This window comes from Melopsittacus undulatus, chromosome 2 (assembly GCF_012275295.1).
Source record: "Melopsittacus undulatus isolate bMelUnd1 chromosome 2, bMelUnd1.mat.Z, whole genome shotgun sequence".
NCBI lineage: Eukaryota > Metazoa > Chordata > Aves > Psittaciformes > Psittaculidae > Melopsittacus > Melopsittacus undulatus.
Window position 1 is genome coordinate 21,746,073 of NC_047528.1, and position 20,061 is coordinate 21,766,133.

General features: G+C 37.5%; 1 protein-coding gene across 1 annotated transcript in view; it reads left to right on the forward strand.

Moving 5' to 3' along the window:
• FRY (FRY microtubule binding protein) overlaps positions 1-20,061 on the forward strand; it is a 162,477-nt gene that overhangs the window by 40,575 nt on the left and 101,841 nt on the right. Inside the window, exons 3-10 of the mRNA XM_005147610.3 lie at positions 2,890-2,943; positions 10,777-10,916; positions 11,887-11,977; positions 12,361-12,440; positions 12,563-12,643; positions 14,331-14,499; positions 17,066-17,158; positions 17,253-17,351. Coding sequence (XP_005147667.2) covers positions 2,890-2,943; positions 10,777-10,916; positions 11,887-11,977; positions 12,361-12,440; positions 12,563-12,643; positions 14,331-14,499; positions 17,066-17,158; positions 17,253-17,351 — 807 coding nt within the window. The remainder of the gene's footprint in view (positions 1-2,889; positions 2,944-10,776; positions 10,917-11,886; positions 11,978-12,360; positions 12,441-12,562; positions 12,644-14,330; positions 14,500-17,065; positions 17,159-17,252; positions 17,352-20,061) is intronic.

The following is a 20,061-nucleotide window of genomic DNA, read 5'->3' on the forward strand; positions in this document are numbered from 1 at the left end:
AATAGCAAGATTTGTAAGTATATTAGAACGAAGTGGTATAGTGGCAGGTTGCTTACAGCAGATGAGGTTAAATTATCTATTATTACATGCACCTGCATGTATCTGAGCTGTCTTTGAATTTACTCAGTAGTGTCTTCCTGACATGGTCACTGGTTTACCTCATCATGCAAACAATCATCCTTTTATATTGTAGGAGCTCTTAGACACCAAAAAGTGTATTTGTATCAGTTCGTTATCTATTCAGTACTCATTAATAATAAAGTAAACAGCAGTCACTTCTACCTTGAGTCTTCTCAGATCTCCATGCCCCAAACAGAATTTTCTGTGGCTATTGCCATTCACTGCAGGGGTGCAGTGATGGGCACCCTGCTTCTGGAAGGGATGTGTGTGCAGAGACACTTGGCTTCATGGGGTCCAGCTGGGCTGAGCAGTTGCAGGCAGAGTCAGTGGCCACCACCTTGGAAAGAAGCAAGGCAAAAGTAGCAACAGCAGCAACCCAAAGAGGGGGACAAAGAGGAGGCAGAGACAGCTGCAGCAGCAGCTGCTGCTTGGCAAGAGCATGAGGAGAGGGGAAATGGCAAGAACAGCAGTAGATGCGGGATGGGATTAAGGGAATTAAAAGGACTTAGTTAAAGCCCTAGATTGGAGGCATTGAGAAGTTGTGTCAGCAGAACCCTTCCTGGCTTTTGGTAGGTGTCCTTGGCAGGTCTCCATCCCAGGTCTGCCTTCTGCTGCAGCCCAGTCTGTTGTGTGACCTGTGAACAGTTTCTTTAGGGTAATCTACCATGGTTTTGGAGGTCCTGGTCTAGTCACCTAGAAGAGGGCAAGAGATATTTGTGTTGCCTTGTGAAAAGGGAGGGATCTTCACTTACTCAGAAGCACAGCCTCTGGGGAGCATCATCATTAGGAACTGAAGTATTTGTAAGGTGTCTGTGCTTCCAGAGATAGGTAACAGATGATGAGGACTCTTTTAGAATTGCAGTTCCAAACTTGGGTTCCCACAGCATGTTTTGTCTTGCTTAATTGTGTCCACCTTAATAGATAATCCTATGACAAGGAATCCCACACCTCATTTCTGCCTCAAACACTGAATGCACTTCTGCAGGATTTTAGATACTATTCTAAAAGCCAAGCATTGCAGTGTTGGAACACAAAGCTACTGCATGCCAAAGCCTTTTTTATTGAAACAGACGTTAAGAAATTTCTCTGTGGTAACACAAGTCATCTGTAACAGAATCAGAAGTTTAATTGAAAAAAAAAAAGCCTATGCTTTGGGTTTGTTTTTGTTATTTTTTTAATTGCACTAATTCTCAGTACATTTATTTGTCCAGGACCCATGAAAACTTAAAAATCTTTTCCCTTGTAAATAAGTGGAACACTACTTTTGAAAGAGTATCTGCTGTCTTTTCCAGTGTGCAGCAATAGACAAAAGAAGCATTGTCCTCCCACGAGACACAGCTAGGTAGGGTAGCACGGAGTTACTGGTTGAGGGAGACTGGGTGGGGTAGCGTCATGTGTGTGTTTCTGGGCTGCGGGTTTTTACTGTGTCTGTTCATTACCAATCATCTGTCATAAAGTTCTAATTAATAGTTGACATGCCCTTAATTTAACCTAGAGGAGTCACTTTAGACATTACAGATAACAATGAAAAGTATTGATGACTTTCCTGGATAAATCAGAGACTCGGTAGAAAGCATTTTGTTGATTTTTCTATTTGGTAGGTAGTCAGGGGATACTGCAGTCACCCTGCAGCCAGCCTCCTTGCCAGCTGGCATTACGAGTGGATCAGCATAATTAATTTCAAAATCAGTCAGCAGATTGTACTGGGCAACATTTTCTCCAGAGAAAAGCATTGAATAATAGAAATCTTCAGACAGCCACAAGTCTCTCCATTCCATTATTTTAGCAGCTTTACAGATTTCTTTGTTTTGCATCTCACATCCCCTGGCAGTGATGATATTTTGCCTGATACATTAACAGATGATAATGAGTTTAATAATTTGCTGAAAGCTGAACAGAAAATCTAATGCTGAGCTGGTGGGAGAGCCCTGATCTTGCAGCTGTAGGAGAAGAAAGATGCATGATTTACAGAAGAATAAGGCACTGGCACATTTCAGACACCAGCAACAGTAGTACAATTCAATGCAGAATTGTGATTGTGATGGTGACATGTTTTTCAGACTGTCATCTGCCTTCGTGCATTGTTTATTTTCATTGTGGTTTAGGAGGTTTTTTTAGGCTGTTGTGTATATCTGGAATACTGGACTGTGTGCTTCTGCATGACTCAGTAACTGAACCTGCTTGGCAGAAAAAGCCGTATAGGTGGAATGGATGTTCAGACATGGGGACTCTCTGAGTTGGCTTTCCTGGATACTCAGAGAAGGCGTCCCGTAAATTTGTTTCCACTCAATTTTTTCTTTTTGAATAAGAGTTTTTCCACAATTATCTTCCTTAAAAATGAACTCTATGGTATTTGGTTCTTCTAAAACCATCTTTCTTTTGGTATGCACTGCTTGGTGCACTATATCTATGCATGTGTTTGTATTGCATGGTAGTATTATAACAAGCAGGAACACCATGTAGCTAAATAGAGCTGCTTGGTTATGTGTTAGAGGAAATACCAGGTACTTTTCAGAGTTTTGAAAAAATTATCATCAGTGTGAATATGAAATAACTCAGGTGTAATAAATGGTTAATCCTTTTCAGTATTACATCATATGTATGCACAGGTCTACCTTTGCTTATGAAACAAGTAGTATCTCCAGCATGAAATCGATTGGGAAGCAAATTATGTTAGTAAAAATCTAACAGAAAAAAATAATAATAGAGTTGATAGAATATATAGTTATCTTGATCCTAAGAAATACATTTTAATATGTTTTCTTTTAGGAGAAGCCACTCACCAAATCTCTACAACGGGGAGAAGACCCCCAGTTTGATCAAGTAAGACATTTGAAATATCATTTCCTTTCCTCAAACTATAAAACTAATACTTGGATGGCAGTCTAGTGCCTTATACTGTTGTTGCACACTACAAAAGCAATATCTCTCAATGTACTTTAGTAGAATGATGACTGCTTTGCCTAATCATTCTTGGTTTTAAATTAGGAGGATTTTTCCACTGTTGTCAATATTTTTTTGCCATAGACTTTCCTGCTTTTTACAGTGTATTAAGCACATGTATTATTTCCTGGCTGTTTCACCTGATGGATGTTTCAAAGCAAACTTTGTGCCTTTTCAGAATATGTGTTTTTTGAAACAAATTAAATGGGACAAGTATAAAAATAAAACCAACAGCAATATACACACATTTTAATTATGGTGTAAAAGAATTAATATCTCAGCAGTCCTTCTTAGAAAAAAAAAATCTAGAAAAAAATCCCATATAAGTAACCTACATATGGTACCACCTTGATTAACTTAACTTTGGGAGAGCAGATAGGTGCAAGTAGGACTTCAGATCCTCAAATGAATTTGACACATTTTTTGAATTTTCTGGGACACTGCACCAGAAGCAAAGGTGCCTTGTGAGATGCCACTGGCCTGCACAAAGGCTCACTTCATAATTTCAGCTTGACCAAGTGAGACTCTCTAGGTTATTCTGCAGCTGCTTTCTGGGGAGAGGTAGCCTACTCAAAGGGCTGTTCAGAGCAGGAGGCAAATGATAGGACTTCTGTATTGTACTGGGGAGCTCCCTGCCAATCTCACTGACCACAGAGGGACCCCACAGGGGAGACAGCCACTGTAGGCTAAAGGAGGCTGCTTTGTGAGTACTCCCTACCTGCCTAATGATTTTTTTTGTGGTATTCTGACATTAACTTTATATATTTTTTTTCCTTCCTGTGGGAAGAGAGTTACACACAAATAGGAAAGAAAAACAAATTAAGCCACCCATATGCAAACCTTGTGATACTGTTCTTTTAGTGCATTAAACAAACACATAATGGGTGGCCATGGTTTGATTAAATATTCATGGTTAAGCAAATTGTGGTCCTTTAAAGGGAAGAATTAAAAGAGTTATGCTTCTCCTAGTTATCAGTAAGTAGATAGAAAATGGAACAATTAAGATCAATTAAGAACAGCAAATGCTTCCTGGAGTGAAACAACTGTGTATTAGGCTATTACTACTGTAGTAATTTACTTTGAATTCTGGGGTTGTACAATGCAGGCAAAAGACAAAGGCAAATTTTGTTATACACAACTTTTGTATACATTTCTAATGTCTATCTAGAGTCCTATCTATGTGTAGAGTTGGTAGAAAAGTAGGGAGCTGAGATTGCCTTAGACTTCTTGGCAGGAAACCTTGTTTTCAGTTCCATGAAATTTTAAACAAGGTGTTCAGACTGAAATTATCAGGCTGCCTTCCTGCCTCAGCCTGAGTTGTTGGGAATGTTTCCCTTTTCAGGTTTCACATTGGTTTCTGCTTGAACAGCATGAACATTTTGAGATGTTACAGTGCTCGTGGGACTGATGGACACCTGTGATTGTGAGATGGAACCTGAACCTGTCTAATGAGCTTGTTTTCAAGAACATGGTTAATACTTACCAAATAATTTCAGTTTAGCTAAATTGTAGTTACATTTTCATTCAAAAACTTGCAATACACGGTAGAGTTTTTATAAAATTCAGCTGAAGTAGAAACAGGAAGATAGAACAAAAAGTCCTTATTTGATGTTTCACTCAGTAGATTAGGTTAGTAGCATTCAGTTTTATAAAGCTGTTTTGCGAATGGTAACATGTCAATATGATAAATATCTCATGAGTAATTTTGATCTTAGTAAAAATTAAGGTCTTAAAAATTAAAAAAATAAATAAATAAGTATTGAAAATGTGGTCTACCTGGAAAACTGTGAAAATCGTGATTCCACATGTTTCTAAAAAACCAAGTAAGAGGACATGTGCTTTTAAGTCAAACCATTTAAGTTTTATTTTTTAAGTTAAGTAGCTCAAATATTTAAAGAGTCTATGGGATGAAGGAAGACCAGGTTGATAATCCCTTGCTTCTACCTTCCAAGTAAGGTGTGGAAAGCTTTGGTTCATGGACACTTTATGTGTCCTGGACCAGATGAAGTCATCTAGCAAAGCCAGAAAAGGCCACACATGCCATTCCTAACATTTTTACTACAGAAATGAAGGAGGAAAAGAAGGAGAGTCCCCATGAACAAATGTTCTCACAGTGTCTAGTAATTTTGAATTCCAATTTTAAGGAATCAAAAGTGACACGCTCTCAGAGGAATCTAATTTTCTTTCTTTGACTTTGTCAGAATTATCCCTGTTCAATTTGAATGAAATTGGTAAGTGGTGCTGAAGTGACCAAGTCGCTACTCATTTAAAATATCTGATGCATCTTATAACTCTAAATTAAAAAGCAGCAAAAGCAACTTGTGACTTGATTTAAAATTTGCATTTTGCAAATCAACTTCAGAGGTGGAAAAAACAGCCCCCAGAAAGCCCTTTGCAGTAGCTTTCAATGAGCAGAAAGAAACTTTAGCTACCCAGAGTAATCAGCATAAAGTTTAACATTGAAACCCCTGAACCATTCAAAATTATTACGAAAGTATTGCTTGCTTCCGCTAAGCAGCTTTATCCCTAGCTCTCTGAGAACCAGCATTTTTTCCTGCCCATTCTCAAACACCGTTTTAGGAATGCTAGTTGTGATGGTGGCAATGGATCCATTGTCTAGGGACCTGACTGTGCTCAGGCAGAGCTGTTTCTCTCTGTATGGATGTAGTATCAGTGCTTCCTGTTAGGTATACAGTATTGTCTGTGGGCTCTGTGTGGCTGCCAATTGCATCACCCTCCTCAAACTCATAATAGTATCTTGAGCAATGTATGAAGTAATCTTACTTCTCGCTTGCAGATGTCTCACCATTAGCCTGACAAATTGGATTCCTTACACTGTATTTTCCTTTTTAGGTGTGCATAGATATAAAGAAAATAAATACAGGAAATTATGAAGAGCTTCTTCATATGATTTTTAGTATCTCTGTAGTATTATCTAAAATCATATTTTAAAAGTTCTTGATTAGACAACTCTAGTTGCCTGTTGGCAGTGAGCATTACTGCTCCAACATTAGCATGCTCTTTGTCCCCACCTACAGAAATGTTAAACATTGTACTACTGAACTATGACTTAAGCTTCCTATTACAGGAAATCATAAAATTGCAGTACATGAAAAGATCAAAAGCTAGGGTGAAAAAACCTATAATTATCCAAGAAGTTTATCCTCACCCAAGGAAATATTTTTATTAGTCTTTTCTCAGCCCCTACTGAAATATCTTCTGTTCTTACCACAGTATATAAATGTTCCAAGAACTAACACTGGAGGCAGAAAAAGGGCACTGTGTAACCTTGGATCAAGCAGCAGACATTTTTCCATATGAAAATACAAAATGAATGTAATGTTTGGGCCATGGAAGTAAGTACAAGGTGCCTGTTGCAAGAGTTTCAGCATAAACTGCACAAAACTTTGTGCCCATTTTAATTATACCACTCTCTTCTTAGAAGTCCACTAGTTTGGGTAATATAGATTGGAAAACAAAAATATTTAATGTTTTATATACTTTTAGGAGATAGAAATAAAAAATAGGTTAAGCAAAAAAAGAAAAATGTTAATTATAGAAATGTGGAAAATACAAATATAAATAAGACACTAAGTAATATACTAAAAAATAAGTGTTCTTTTTTCATAACAGTCTGAATGTGGTCAATGATCTACTGACAATTTTTCCCATCCAGTATTATATTTGTTATATGCAGTAAGTGAATCATGGTACCATCATCATTGCAGTAGTATTGCAGCTGGCTTTTGTTGTGTGTTCCCTTTCCCTCTTTCATGCATTATCCTTCTTCACCAGCAGAAGGGCAAAATGTAGAGGAAGTCTAATAAATGATGGTGATGGGATCATCAAACAACACTTGAATCCTGATTAGAGATTTGGGTTCAAGCAGTGTGCAAAGAAGTAAATCTGAAGGCAAAATTAAAAGTTAACACATTCAGAATTGAATTTGCTGCATACCAGAAATAAATGGTATTTTATGTAAACTGTTATCCTGGCAGTAAAATAGCTAAAAACACTGCTAATGTATAAGCCAGCTAGGTGAAATTACATATCTACAAAATTATGATATAAAAAAATTCTGGTTTGTTTTACTCACAAAACCAAGACCATAAATGAGAACTAGTGAGCCCAACTAATAGTTACCGGTTATAAATATTCAGGAGATTTAACTTCATCCTGTTGTCCAAAAAAATCTTCCCCCTGCCACAGTCTAGAGTATTTTGAATTGTTAACTTTATTTCCTTAAATTCATGTATTGCATATGAAATCTCAGCCTTAGTGTGGTCTATGAGAGTTTTGCTGTTGATACCAAGGACCAAGGATTTCATTGCAGCTGTTATTTTCCTTGAATCTGTGGTGTTTGTAGTTACAGGGCTTTGTTATAGACATGCATGAAGTGGAAAAAAAAACCACTGAATGAAAGGAAGACTTTGTGTGGGCTATGTGTATCCTAAATGCAGCTAAAACAATGTTTATCAAATTCTTCTTTCAGTAGCATTGATAGAAAGTGTAAGATCTCACTCCTAAAGTCCATTATTTGGAATCTGTACAACAATTTGAGGACAGAATATGCAGTCACTGTGCAAATAACAGTTACAAAAAATAAACCAACACTACAAAATGAAGTACTGCAATTCTGCACTATGAAAATGGCAATAAAATTCACATTTAACACACATACTGATATATATGGTATGTGAAGAAAATGCAGAGCTAAGGAATTACTGATACTGCTGGAAATTGAATGCAGTTTTTAATATATTTGCTGTTAAAGCACCTATAAATTAATATGTGGAATAAAAAAGTAATGAGCATTTATGATACATTTCTTGTGTTTGTGTTTTGACAATGTAACAAAACTTTTATGAAAATATATAAATTGTAGCAAAATACCTGGTAAGAATTTAAAATTTACATATTAGTCCAAAATAAATATTAAGCATCTACATAAAGTGTATTTAATGCTCTGTGAACACAAGTTTTAAACAGCTCCCTACTTGTGCAGCTTTCTTATCCTTAAGCTATACAGTAGGTAGTTCATTTATGATGGAAGAACATGATCATTTGTCCAACAAGGACATATTTGTACATCTGTGCACTCCCTTTCAGGAGCAGCACAGTGCTAGAATTCATCTCACTCCTGGACTTACTTCCAGTAAATGAAAGGGTTGAGTAACCAACACGCTGGCTAGACTTCCCTCCCTTCCTGTTCCCTGAGAGTCAGGTCTTTGCCCAGTCCGCCCTTCCTTCCTGTCTTAAAAGTGCAATGACAGAAAGATTTTGAAAGGAAAGTTATATTGACCTTTTATCCCTACTAAAGATACATGCTGTAAATTCAGCAGAAACTATGGTTTGAGGAGATTTAACAGGAGTCACTTTGACTTTTTGTGGTTAATGAAATTGTGTAGCTGGGATTTAGAGAACAGCATTGATAAATATGTCTGTGAACGTGCAGGAAGGCCTGATTGAAACTTTTTCTTTACAGTTAAATATAGTTAGTCTTACAAGGTAGTTAGGTGTATTTGGGGACATACTTCTTCATAGGGCCTTTTGTGGTAATTCAAGGGTAATAGTTTTAAATTAGAAGAGGGCAGAATCAGACTGGGTATAAGGAAGAAATTTTTTATTGTGAGGCACTGGAGCTGGTTGACTAAGAAGTTGTGGATGTCTCATCCCTGGAAACATTCAAGGTCAGGCTGGGTGAGGCTTTGAGCAACCTGATGTAGTGGAAGACATCCCTGCTCATTTCAGGGGGGTTGGAACTGAATGATCTGTAACGGCCCCTTACAACCCAAAGCGTTCTATTATTCTATGATTCTGTGATTCTATTATAGTCTTCCCAGCAAACCCTTTTTCACTGCATCTCATCATTAACAACTGGCATTATGCCAGCTTCAGGAAAACTTGAAAAACAATAGAGAAGTCATTGAAATGTCTAAGCATCCTGAGCTGGTAGAGAATAGTTTGCACTGACACTAGGTGATTCATATGTTTTAAGTATCTATCTGAAGTCATATGTTTGGTATAATTGAGCCAGGGCTGGTGTAGTAATTCTTCAGGAAAGCCTCCTGTCACTGCTGCAAGCAGGACCTATATGCCACCTTCCACAGCAACTTGTTTCATATTTCAGGTAATAAATTATATTGGAAACACAGGATTGAAAGCTTTCCTAAAATAGTACTTTTATAGAAACTTTTATTTTTACAGAGCCAGTTGTTAAAGCTTTCTAATGCTCCATGTTTAATTATAGGCCATAGTACCTGAACAATAACACTTTTTCCTCAGAGTGTCTCATTAACTCCAGACCACAACATCACTATGAATTAGATTCTGAAGCTGAAAAACTGCAAGAGATCAGAGCTATTGATCTAAACTAACTGCCATCCACTAAAGTTCTCTTTTAAGGCTTTTAATACCACTTGAGAATTGTATGTAAGGTGCTAGATCTCCCAGTTCTGCTCATCTTAATCACAGAGTTCACACAAGTTTGCTCTTACATGAGACATTAAACCCAGCTGTTGTTCCAGAAGCACTGAAATGAGCTGGTTTAAATCTAAGCAGGTGGATAAACCTGACAAAGTTAATGCCATAATCACCGTGCTTAAGATGAAGTAAATACTTCAGGAGTTCACTCCTTCTACTGAGCACTTTGCAGGATCAAGCCCTGAGTGATCTTGAGGTGGTCACAAATCTTCAGATCAGGAATTTATTCCTATTAAAAATAGCTGTATGAATGTACATAAATGCTGAAGCTGTGAACATTCAGTTGCAATACATATATAATCCTCTTTTATAATACTGGGGTGTTTTTTTTCACCCTAGCTTTTGATCTTTTCATGTTTTGCAGCTTTATGGTTTCCTGTAATAGGAAGTTAAAGTCATAGTTCGGTCATTATATGTTCAGTAACATTACAGTAATCGGTGACACCGTTCATACTGAATGAGCAGTAATTTTCTCTTCCATTATTCCACTAGAGCTGTTTAATCAGGAACTTTTAAGGAATTATTGTAAACTATGTTTTACTTATTTGTGCACATAAAGACTTGGGAAACTGTAAATATTTTCCTATATATAAAAGAAAAAATCTAAGTTATCAGATGTGTGAACCTAATAATAAGGTGAGCGCATCTGCACATTCAGTTGGGTATGATTACTGCAGAGTTTCTGGAGGGGCATGTAGCAGTCAGATACAACTCGCAAGACAGTATCCCTGATTCATCACTTTTTCTTTCCTTATAATATGCTCAAACTCAAATCAACATTGTGTAGCAGGTAAAAATAAACCCCTTGAAAAACTAGAGAGTTTTCTGATGTCATGTAAGATGTGATACACAATTTCAATGCATTTTAGCACCATCAATAGGAAGACACCATTGACATACAGCCCATTACTGTATTTCTGTTCATGTTTCATGTAATCGTAGAATGATAGAATCTTTTAAGTTGGAAAATACTAAGATCATTGAGTCCAACCAGAAACCCAACACTGCCAAGTCCACCACTAAACAGTGTCCCTAAGCGCCAAGTCTGCATGTGTTTTAAATATGGGAAATGCAGAATATTAAGTCACTGCTTAAACCATGGGTCTCAAAAATAAGATGAAAACAGGAAAGAACATGTCTAACCATTGAGTTAGTACATGTTTTAAGGAGGAGGAGGAGGGGAGACATGAACATCAGCTGATCTGTTGATTTGTTTTATTTTTCCCATAGGTTATAAGCTCAATGAGCTCACTTTCAGAATATTGTCTGCCCTCTATCCTGCGCACTTTGTTTGATTGGTATAAAAGACAGAATGGCATAGAAGATGAATCTCATGAGTACAGACCAAGAACAAGCGCTAAATCTAAAAGGTACAATTTTGACTGTGCATGCACACATTGTTGACACATTCTAACATAAAATGTATTATATTTAACCCATCAGCTTTTGTTGAGGTTACAGTTGCTTGAAAATTGTCATGTTTCATTGCTTGTTCCTGGAACTCTTCTCTCAGCTTCTAGATGGACCAAGTGAAATCACTAAAGGTCTTAATGTTTATAAGAATTGTACTGAATTTACACAAGCAAAAATCTCACTGAAATCAGTGTTGACTGCTTCAAGCAGGCTGCAGAACTGTCCCTTTAACATTTGATTTTACAAAAAAGTGTAGTATATTTCATGTTATCTTCTCAGTACACTTTGAAACTGTAATCTGGTAATCCAAATGAATATTTTTTTGTGTTTGCTAAAGCTACGCACCTCAGATATTTATGCCTCTGTGGTGTTCTGCACAAGGAATGCATTAGAATGTTTGACAAGTGATGCTAAAGTTATATTAAAAAAATACTGGAACAGTTTTTATAAGAGTATGTAGTTTGGTTGTGAATTTTCCATCAGGGCTTTAAAGCATTTCTCAAAATCCATCACAAGTCTAAATATGTATTTGATGGCACAAAATAATCTATTAAGTTTGTCTCCAAAGTGTAACTGAGAACTGTCTGACTGGTGGCATCAGCAAGAAAAATGACATGAAATCCTCTTTTTAAAATACAGAATCCAACATTTTCCTTGTTTTGTTTATTTTCTTGAAAAAGTTTTGTGTTGATCATAAACCAGAAAAAAGAGGGAGGAAATGGAGAGTGATATTTAAACACCTAAAGGAAGGTGAAAGTAACACGTTTAGGATTAGTCTGTTTATCTCCGATTTTAAGAGCACATAATTTCTGAAATATAGGTCTGCAGTTTAAAAAGTAGAACACAATCTCCTTTCATTGAAGAAAGCATATAATATGAATTATTGCATATCTCCTAAATATTGTGTTTCTTTGTTTAATTTTGCAGTGATGAACAGCAGAGGGACTATTTAATGGAGAGAAGAGATCTGGCTATTGATTTTATTTTTTCTTTAGTATTAATAGAAGTTTTGAAACAGGTATGGAGTTCTTAAACTGTGCATTAACAAATAATGGAAATTACCAATAAAACTGGATTTTAGGATTCTTCTTTCTATTTCCATCCTTAGAAGTCTAATAAAAACATGAGATGCATCCTGCATGCTTGTTCATTGCTGTCTTTCTTGCATGTGTGTGATACATAGTATTCTGTGTCCATACAGACTTCACTCTGCCAAGTCTATGGAGCTAAAGTATTTCTTTTTAAATGGCTGGCTTATCTGAACCATTTTGTGAGCTATATGCTGTTTCTGCTGTCACCGTATTTCTGTATGGAAAGTACCCCTGAGTACTACTAGCACTAAGGTATGCAGGTAGAAGTGTAATATATGTGTACTCATTATATTTTATTTTGTGTTTTCAGATTCCACTTCATCCTGTAATAGACAGTTTGGTAAATGATGTTATTAACTTGGCTTTCAAGCACTTTAAATACAAAGAAGGGTAAGGCTCTTTCTCATACAAAAAAAAAAATCTATGAAAAAAATTACTTTCTTAATTTTGTAATAGCAGTTGTTTAAACAGCATGCTTTCTCAACCAAGAATTCTTTCTTGTTTCTCACTAGGTACCTTGGTCCTAACACTGGAAATATGCATATTGTTGCGGATTTGTATGCAGAAGTAATAGGTGTTCTAGCACAAGCAAAGTAAGCAAAATTGAATGTCATATTTCCCCTATAAATATGAGAAGTTCTACTTGCTTAGTACGTGAATATTTGTATTTTCTTACTTTCTTAAAAGATAGTGTAGGAATAGATAATTTCAGTTCATTGGTCCTCTATTCCTCTAGGGGTTCTAGAGCATAGAACTCTAGGGAACCATGGGCTTTCTGTATCTAGTTTGGTAATACCGAATAAATTAAACTTGACTACAGCATCATTATTTTTCTTATCTCAGCAATGACGTCTGTGGAAATCCCAATGGGCTGAATAGAGCTATTTTAATTATTTTTTTCCATAAGCTATTTTTTCTCTAGCTGGGGAAATTTAAAAATGGCTCTCCTCCAACACAACGTTTTTAGGTCTCCCTGCAGTTATTTCAGTTAAGTACTTAATGCATCTGCTTTTGAATCCTTCATCCCACACTTCTAGAGCAGATGACATAAAACAGTTCATAGAATCACAGAATAGTTGGAAGGGAACTTAAAGCTCATCTAGTTCCAACCCCCTGCCTTCCACTAGACCAGCCTCCTCAAAGCCCCATCCTACATGGCCTTGTTTGTGGTTCGGGTCATAGTTTTGAATCTGGAAGCAGATTCAGAAGCTCATGTACCCAGTATAACATCTTATAATACACATACACCACAAACTAAGCAGAGGGTGAAATTTACTGCCTCAACACGGTGATCTCTGTCTCCTGACTTCTTAGTGTTGTTGAGAGTAAGTCTGCCTATAAAACCAATCAGTTTAGCTTGGTGTAGCCAAAACATTTTTTGTTCCTGAAATCATATAACTTTCACAGACTTCAGCTAAGGCCTTACTTGGGCTTCTAAATTGGCTGGGTTAAAGGGAAGAGGGGAAGTGACATCTGGATCAAGTGGACTGTCAAAGGCAAAAAATAACTTATCCATAAATACTGCTTTTTTTCTTCAGTTCTGAAGAGCCTTGCTAAAATGTTAACTACCCCTAAAGAGCTTCTTCCTGCCAACTTGGTTTCTTTCAACTCTCTTGTGTTTTCTGTCAGAAGCAATAACAAAAGATTGTTACATACTACACCTGCCCATGAAAATGACACTCTTTTCATTTCATTTCAAGAAGGATGGGTGATCTTCCTTTATGTTATTTTTATGGACAGTCTCAAAAGACACCTCCAGTAGATTTTTGGGCAGATCAAAAATGGTCACAGACCCTTCTATCCCAATCTGCAGTTAATGCTTAAGTGTTACTTTAATGGCTATTAGGAAAAAAAAAGAAGTGAAGGGAGGAGCAGCCTTTTCATGAAAAAGAATATTTTCATTCACACATTTTCTTTAGAAAACATTGCATGTACTTACAAGAAAACTATCTTTCGTCTTGGATTTTTTTTAAAAAAATGGGAGGGAGTTGTTCTGATGATATTGTTAGCTCTTAATGTAAAAGAGGGGTGTGGTAAAAAAACAACTTGAAATGTACAGTTTCCTAAACGGACTAAGATCAGGCTGGATATTGTTCTTTTCTGAGTTTATGAGACATGAAAGAAAGATAAACAAAAATAAATCTGTTCACATACTGACTGAAATGATATTTTACAACCAAAATTGAACCTTCTGTAGGTTTATCCCCATTTGTATACTTTACAATGCATTTCAAACACTAATGTGTACTTTTTTTCTAACTAAACAATGTGAATTCATAGATTTCCTGCAGTAAAGAAGAAATTTATGGCAGAGTTAAAAGAGTTACGGCATAAAGAACAAAGCCCATATGTAGTTCAAAGCATTATTAGTCTTATAATGGGAATGAAATTCTTTCGCATTAAGATGTATCCTGTGGAGGAATTTGAAGCTTCTCTTCAGTTTATGCAGGTAAAATTCTTACGAATATAACGGTGATTCCCAGACCTTTTAGAAAGGGCTTGCACTTCATCTTTCCTGTAATACTTCAGGAGATTTTCCATGTATCATTCCCACATAAATGTATGCAAAGTTACTTTCTGCTTGTTCTGAAGCTCTGCATCCCAGTCTCCAATCTCTGGAGTGTATCATTGCATAACAACATTTCATCAGTTGTATACCTTACAGTTGTATAGTATCAGTTGTATAGTCCCTACATCCTGTCCTCCAATAAGAAGCATTTTTGTTCTGTAGACCCCAGAACTTCCACCCTGCCAGTCCACAGCAGTTCCTTGCTCTGTGTCCCTGTTTAGCCATCTCTCCCTAGCTGCTCATGCCTCCAAAGTGAAGCTTCCACCATTGACACAGATGTCAGAGAGGAGAGGAACTTTTGATGGAGAAAAACACAGAAGAGTCAAAGAACTGAAGCAAAAGCTGGACAGAATTTCCCTTGGATGTATTGTTGCCTTCCACCATACCTTCACCCCACTTCCTGCAGGGTACATTCTGTACCCACTCAGTTTGAGAGCCACTAGTACACATCATATTGGCTACCATGAATGCCTTAAATTAATAGGTTATATAATTTTGTAAAAGGAAAGAAAATATTTCATGTTTCAACATTTAAAAGTCCACATTCATGCTGATAATGTACAATGGCTTCTATTCCTGTCAGTCGGACTATTTTGTTTAACCATTTTTATTCTATTGTTTTTTCTTGGGATTACTCTCATGACTACATGGTTTGTAGCCATTCATCCAGTAAAATACATGGTTTGCATACACGTCCATGTAAAGATCAGCTTATTGATGGTATCAATGGAGTAAAAAAATCAATGTTAGATGCCCACAAGTAAGGATTTGAAATTAGAACACAAATACACAGGCGTACAGACACACAAAGCCATTTCTCTAAGCCCTGAATAGGAAGCACAATCTATTTCATTTTTGCAGTGTATTTTAAACCATATTTAGCAGCATACTTAGAATATGTTTAACAACACTGAAACAGCTAGCTTTTCTTCTTAATTTACACTTCATTATATGAACATATCTTAGTATGTGTTGACAATAATATGTTATTTAGAGCTGGCAAGATATCAAAGTAATATGAGTTCAGTGCACAACTAGTACGAGTGAGTGACTTTCTGGCACAGCTTTATGGCACAGCACTGCTGAGATCCAGTGTTCACTGCTGTTGAAATCAGTGGTAAAATTCCCATAAATAGTACGCAAAATTTGGGATGCAGATGATTTCTATCTTAGAATTATAGAATAGTTGGGGTTGGCAAGGACCTTAAGATCATCAAGTTTCAACCCCCCTGCCATGGCCAGGGACACCTCACACTAGTCATCTTCCCTGACTAGAGTATCTCTTCACAAAATTAATTCTTACAAATGCAACAATGCATCATAAGGTGCAACTGTGTATGTAGGAAAACCAGGTTTGCTCAGTTTGGTGAAATGCAGTATGATTCTTTGTGTGATTCAGCTGTATCTGTACACAGTGCTTCAGCTATAAGCTCTGTCACATGAACTCTGCTCTAGTAGAGAGAGACACTCCAAAGGGTGAACTAATTTCGGAGCCAGCTCCAGAAAACTGTATCTTCCACCACAGAGTGCAGAAGCAGCTATGCTATGCCTTTGCACAGTGGTCTGAGCTGTAAAGCCTAAATGGCTGGAGTAACTGAAGACATGTGATACAGAATCCTAATTGCAGCAAGGAAAAATCGTGCATGATCTAAAGTGTAAACTGTTCTGCATACATGTGGAGGAAAAAAGGTCAGTGGGGATCTTCCTTGTAAAGTCAGTGGCTGTTTGAGCCCTGGACACAGAGAGGAAGAAATAACTGGAGCAACATGATTTGTCATCCTTAGAGTTGCTCAGAAACACACAAGTGGGTGGATGCTTATCTGCCCTCCTTCACTTCCTGCGCAGCACAGCTGTGTGGATAGTAGTTTGCTGCATGTTTAGAGCAATAGTACATTCTTACTTTATCTCTCAGTCCCCAGTTGTAGGTGGTGCAGGTTTGCACCACAGGTCTCTTCCCTCACATAGCACAGTTCTATACAGATCCTTAATTTGAAACAGATCTTAGCAGTGAAATTTATCCCATAATATTTATAGTAAAATTGTTACCTACCTTGAGTATCTCACCAGAGAAGTACATTCCTTTTCTGGCCTCTTAGAGCATTGTGTAAAGCAGCCCATGTGGGCTATTGCTCCTGCTCCTGGAGGTATGCACAGGGAACAAATTAGATCAGCGTGGAGTCCTACTCCCTTGCCATCCCCAAAACACCACTGAGCACAGCTGGAGTCACTGGAGAGTTTCTGGATTATCCTGGTTAGAATAACATATTCTTGATCTTTACTTATGTCCAGCTTTGTGCTTGCTGCAAAATGCAGATTTAGAAGTTAATAGACAAATGCTTTCTGTGGAATTTGCATGATAAAAAGTCAGTGATGCTTGATGTGCATTCAGCAAACATTTAGGGGTCTTTATGCCAGATGACATGTTTCTTGTTTTGTTTTGTTTTAGGAATGTGCACATTATTTCCTTGAAGTTAAAGACAAAGATATCAAGCATGCACTGGCAGGACTGTTTGTTGAAATTCTTGTCCCCGTAGCTGCTGTGAGTTTATTTCTCAGGTTGTTTGCATAATTCCTTTAAATTAGGTAAAGCAGCTTGTGAAATAGTGTTTTACTAACATGAACTTTTCTTTCAGGCTGTTAAAAATGAAGTGAATGTCCCCTGCCTGAGGAACTTTGTTGAAAGCCTGTATGATACAACACTTGAACTTTCCTCGCGAAAGAAGCACTCCTTGGTTAGTAACCCCAAAAAGCAGAGGCTAAAATTCTGTGTCAGAAATATCTCTCAGCAAGACCCTTGGGAGATTGCGAAACTTTTTTCTGCATTCAGCTTTATAACCAATATGTTGCTATTTGCAGAGAAAATTATTGTGTTTGCAGAAAATAACCGTATTTACTTTATTCAGAATATGATCTAAATTAGTCTGACTCAAACAGATGTTTTCAGCTTCTGGTTCTGTGATTATTAAATGGTTAGGTTTTCTCATACTTGTTATGTGTAAACATTAGGACGCGAGGAAAAAGAATAGAGTTCATTTCTTGTCAAGCGAGAACAAATGAGGCATGTGGGAACAGCTCTTTCACGGGGCTTAAATAATACATTGGAGGAACAAAAAATGTATAACACATGCCCTTTTTAATCTGTAACTTGGCTACTGTGCAGCTCCCTATTTCATTTTTTTCTTGTGAGGTGAACAGTGGCTCCGCAGTGTATTTTTGGAAGCATGAGTTTATCTGAATTAAATGAGGATCTGAGTCAGTTTGATGCTGGCCCCCTTAAGCAGTCTGTCTCTCCAACTGGGTCAGCACACATCAGCAGTGTGGTGTTAGATAATTCGTTTTGAAGTCTTGGACCTTTTAAGTAGAGAAAGTTGTCATTTGTCCTTTCTCATTCTATGGGAAAGGCAAAAACAATTCCCTGTTCCCAGTGCACCCAGCAAATGCTGGTCACTAGTGCTAGTGAATCTGCTGGGAGGACTGCAGGAGTGTGCTTGAGCTCTCTGCCACTGTTACACCAGTCCCAGGGGAGAGTCAGAGCATCCTGATCCAGTTTGAGCTAGTGGGAGTCTTGAGGTGGATTTTTGGTTTCCACAGTCTGCTTGCATCTGTGTGGCTCTGTCCCTCTCCCTAGTTAATAAAACATTGTTGAAATTGCAGCAGGGTAAGAGCTTTGCTGTAGTTTTTATACTAAATAGAACTTCCCCAAACTGGTGGCTGTACTTGCCAAAGTCAATACTACATGCTTGAGAAAGGATTGCACAGCTGTGGGTTTGCATTTGATTGCTTGTCTACACATACCACACTGGAGGCTACATAGTTAAAAGTGACAAAATAGAATAGATTCTTGTGAGGGTGTGATTAGAAATACAAACATTATGAGGAGGAGGAGGAGGGGAAAGGCAAACAGTTGACAGAAATAACTGCAGTGCATATTTCCGGGCTTCCAGGAATCATAGAATCATAGAATAGTTAGGGTTGGAAAGGACCTTAAGATCATCAAGTCCCAACCCCCCTGCCATGTGCAGGGACACCACACACTAAACCATGCCATCCAAGGCTCTGTCCAACCTGGCCTTGAACACCTCCAGGGATGGAGCATTCACAAAACACAACAGCAATGGTTATTGATTGCACAAGCTCAATTTTGTAAACAATCATCAAGTTTTGCTTGTTGGGCCAGTTCTAGGGAGTAAGATTCAGTCTTGTTATGTATCCAAAAATAATGACCCCTGAATATAAACAGCCCCAACTCAGAGACAGAACTTCGTGCAGCTATATGAGCATAAAAGGCTACTGCTGGGTGAGAAGTTCAGCAGTGTCTGTCTGTCCTGGCACTCAGCTGTCAGTCTAGGACTTGGTCCAAAACAGGCCCACTGGACCAGCAGAAACGTCACAGATAGTCCAGAGCATCTCAGATGTTACTGAGGGCCTATATTTAGGCAACTGAATCAAAGCCCTAAATTGCAGAAAGGAAGTCATGCGTATATGTGACCAATAAATCACTTAAAAGATGAAGAGGAGAGAAGATGTGGAGAATCATGACTGGTTTCAGATCCAGATTCAGATGAAAGCACACTCTAGAGTTCGAGGAAGACCTTCCTTTCCAAGATTAGTGATGTATGGATTGGTGCACTCGCTGTACAGACAGGATGGGGGCATTCATTGTACCTCATTTTCTACCTAGAACTCCTCGAGGTTCTCTTTGTAGTAAATGGTGATAATTAAGAAACTCCAGGAGGTGGTTTGTGTCTTCCTAGGGCTGTTTTTTAGGGTGTGTTGTAACACTCCTGGGCTGTTACTAAACTAAACTCTGTGATCCTGTCAAGTACTCAACTATTATGGTCATAATGTTAATATGGTAAGTCTTCCATGAGAAGGCTTCAGTTATCTTCTCCCATCTGTATTTTGGACAAGCAGATTACAAAAATAAAAAAATTAATTTACATTTGCCATTTGCTCAAGAACCTCAGTCTAACCTAGCTATAGCAAATTTATGTTGTATATTACTAGAACAGGAGTTGTGGTTTATGGTGTATTTAAACTTTTGAGCTGTGACTGAAGTTAGAATTTTAGAGTTAATTTTGAGAAGCGTTGGTCTTTAAGATAAAGTTACCTTATTTTTTACTAATAACTTTGAATCCCTGATTGGGTATGTTAACTTGACAATTGAAACCAAAAAGTCTTGCTGCAATAGCAGTCAGTTTCAAAATTAATAGGTGCATTTTAGCTTTTCCTTTTAGTGTGACATTTCCAAGATGTGTCAAAGTGAACATTAACAAAGAGACAAGGTTCCAGTATTTGAACTTACATGATCTACCTTTCTTTTTCATTTTGCAAGATGTAACTACCAGCAGATCCAAGAACTGCCTGTAGTTTAAGACAATTCTTTCAGATGTTTGACAGGTCTCTCATTAAATAGTGTGACTGCATATTTTGAAGAGTAAT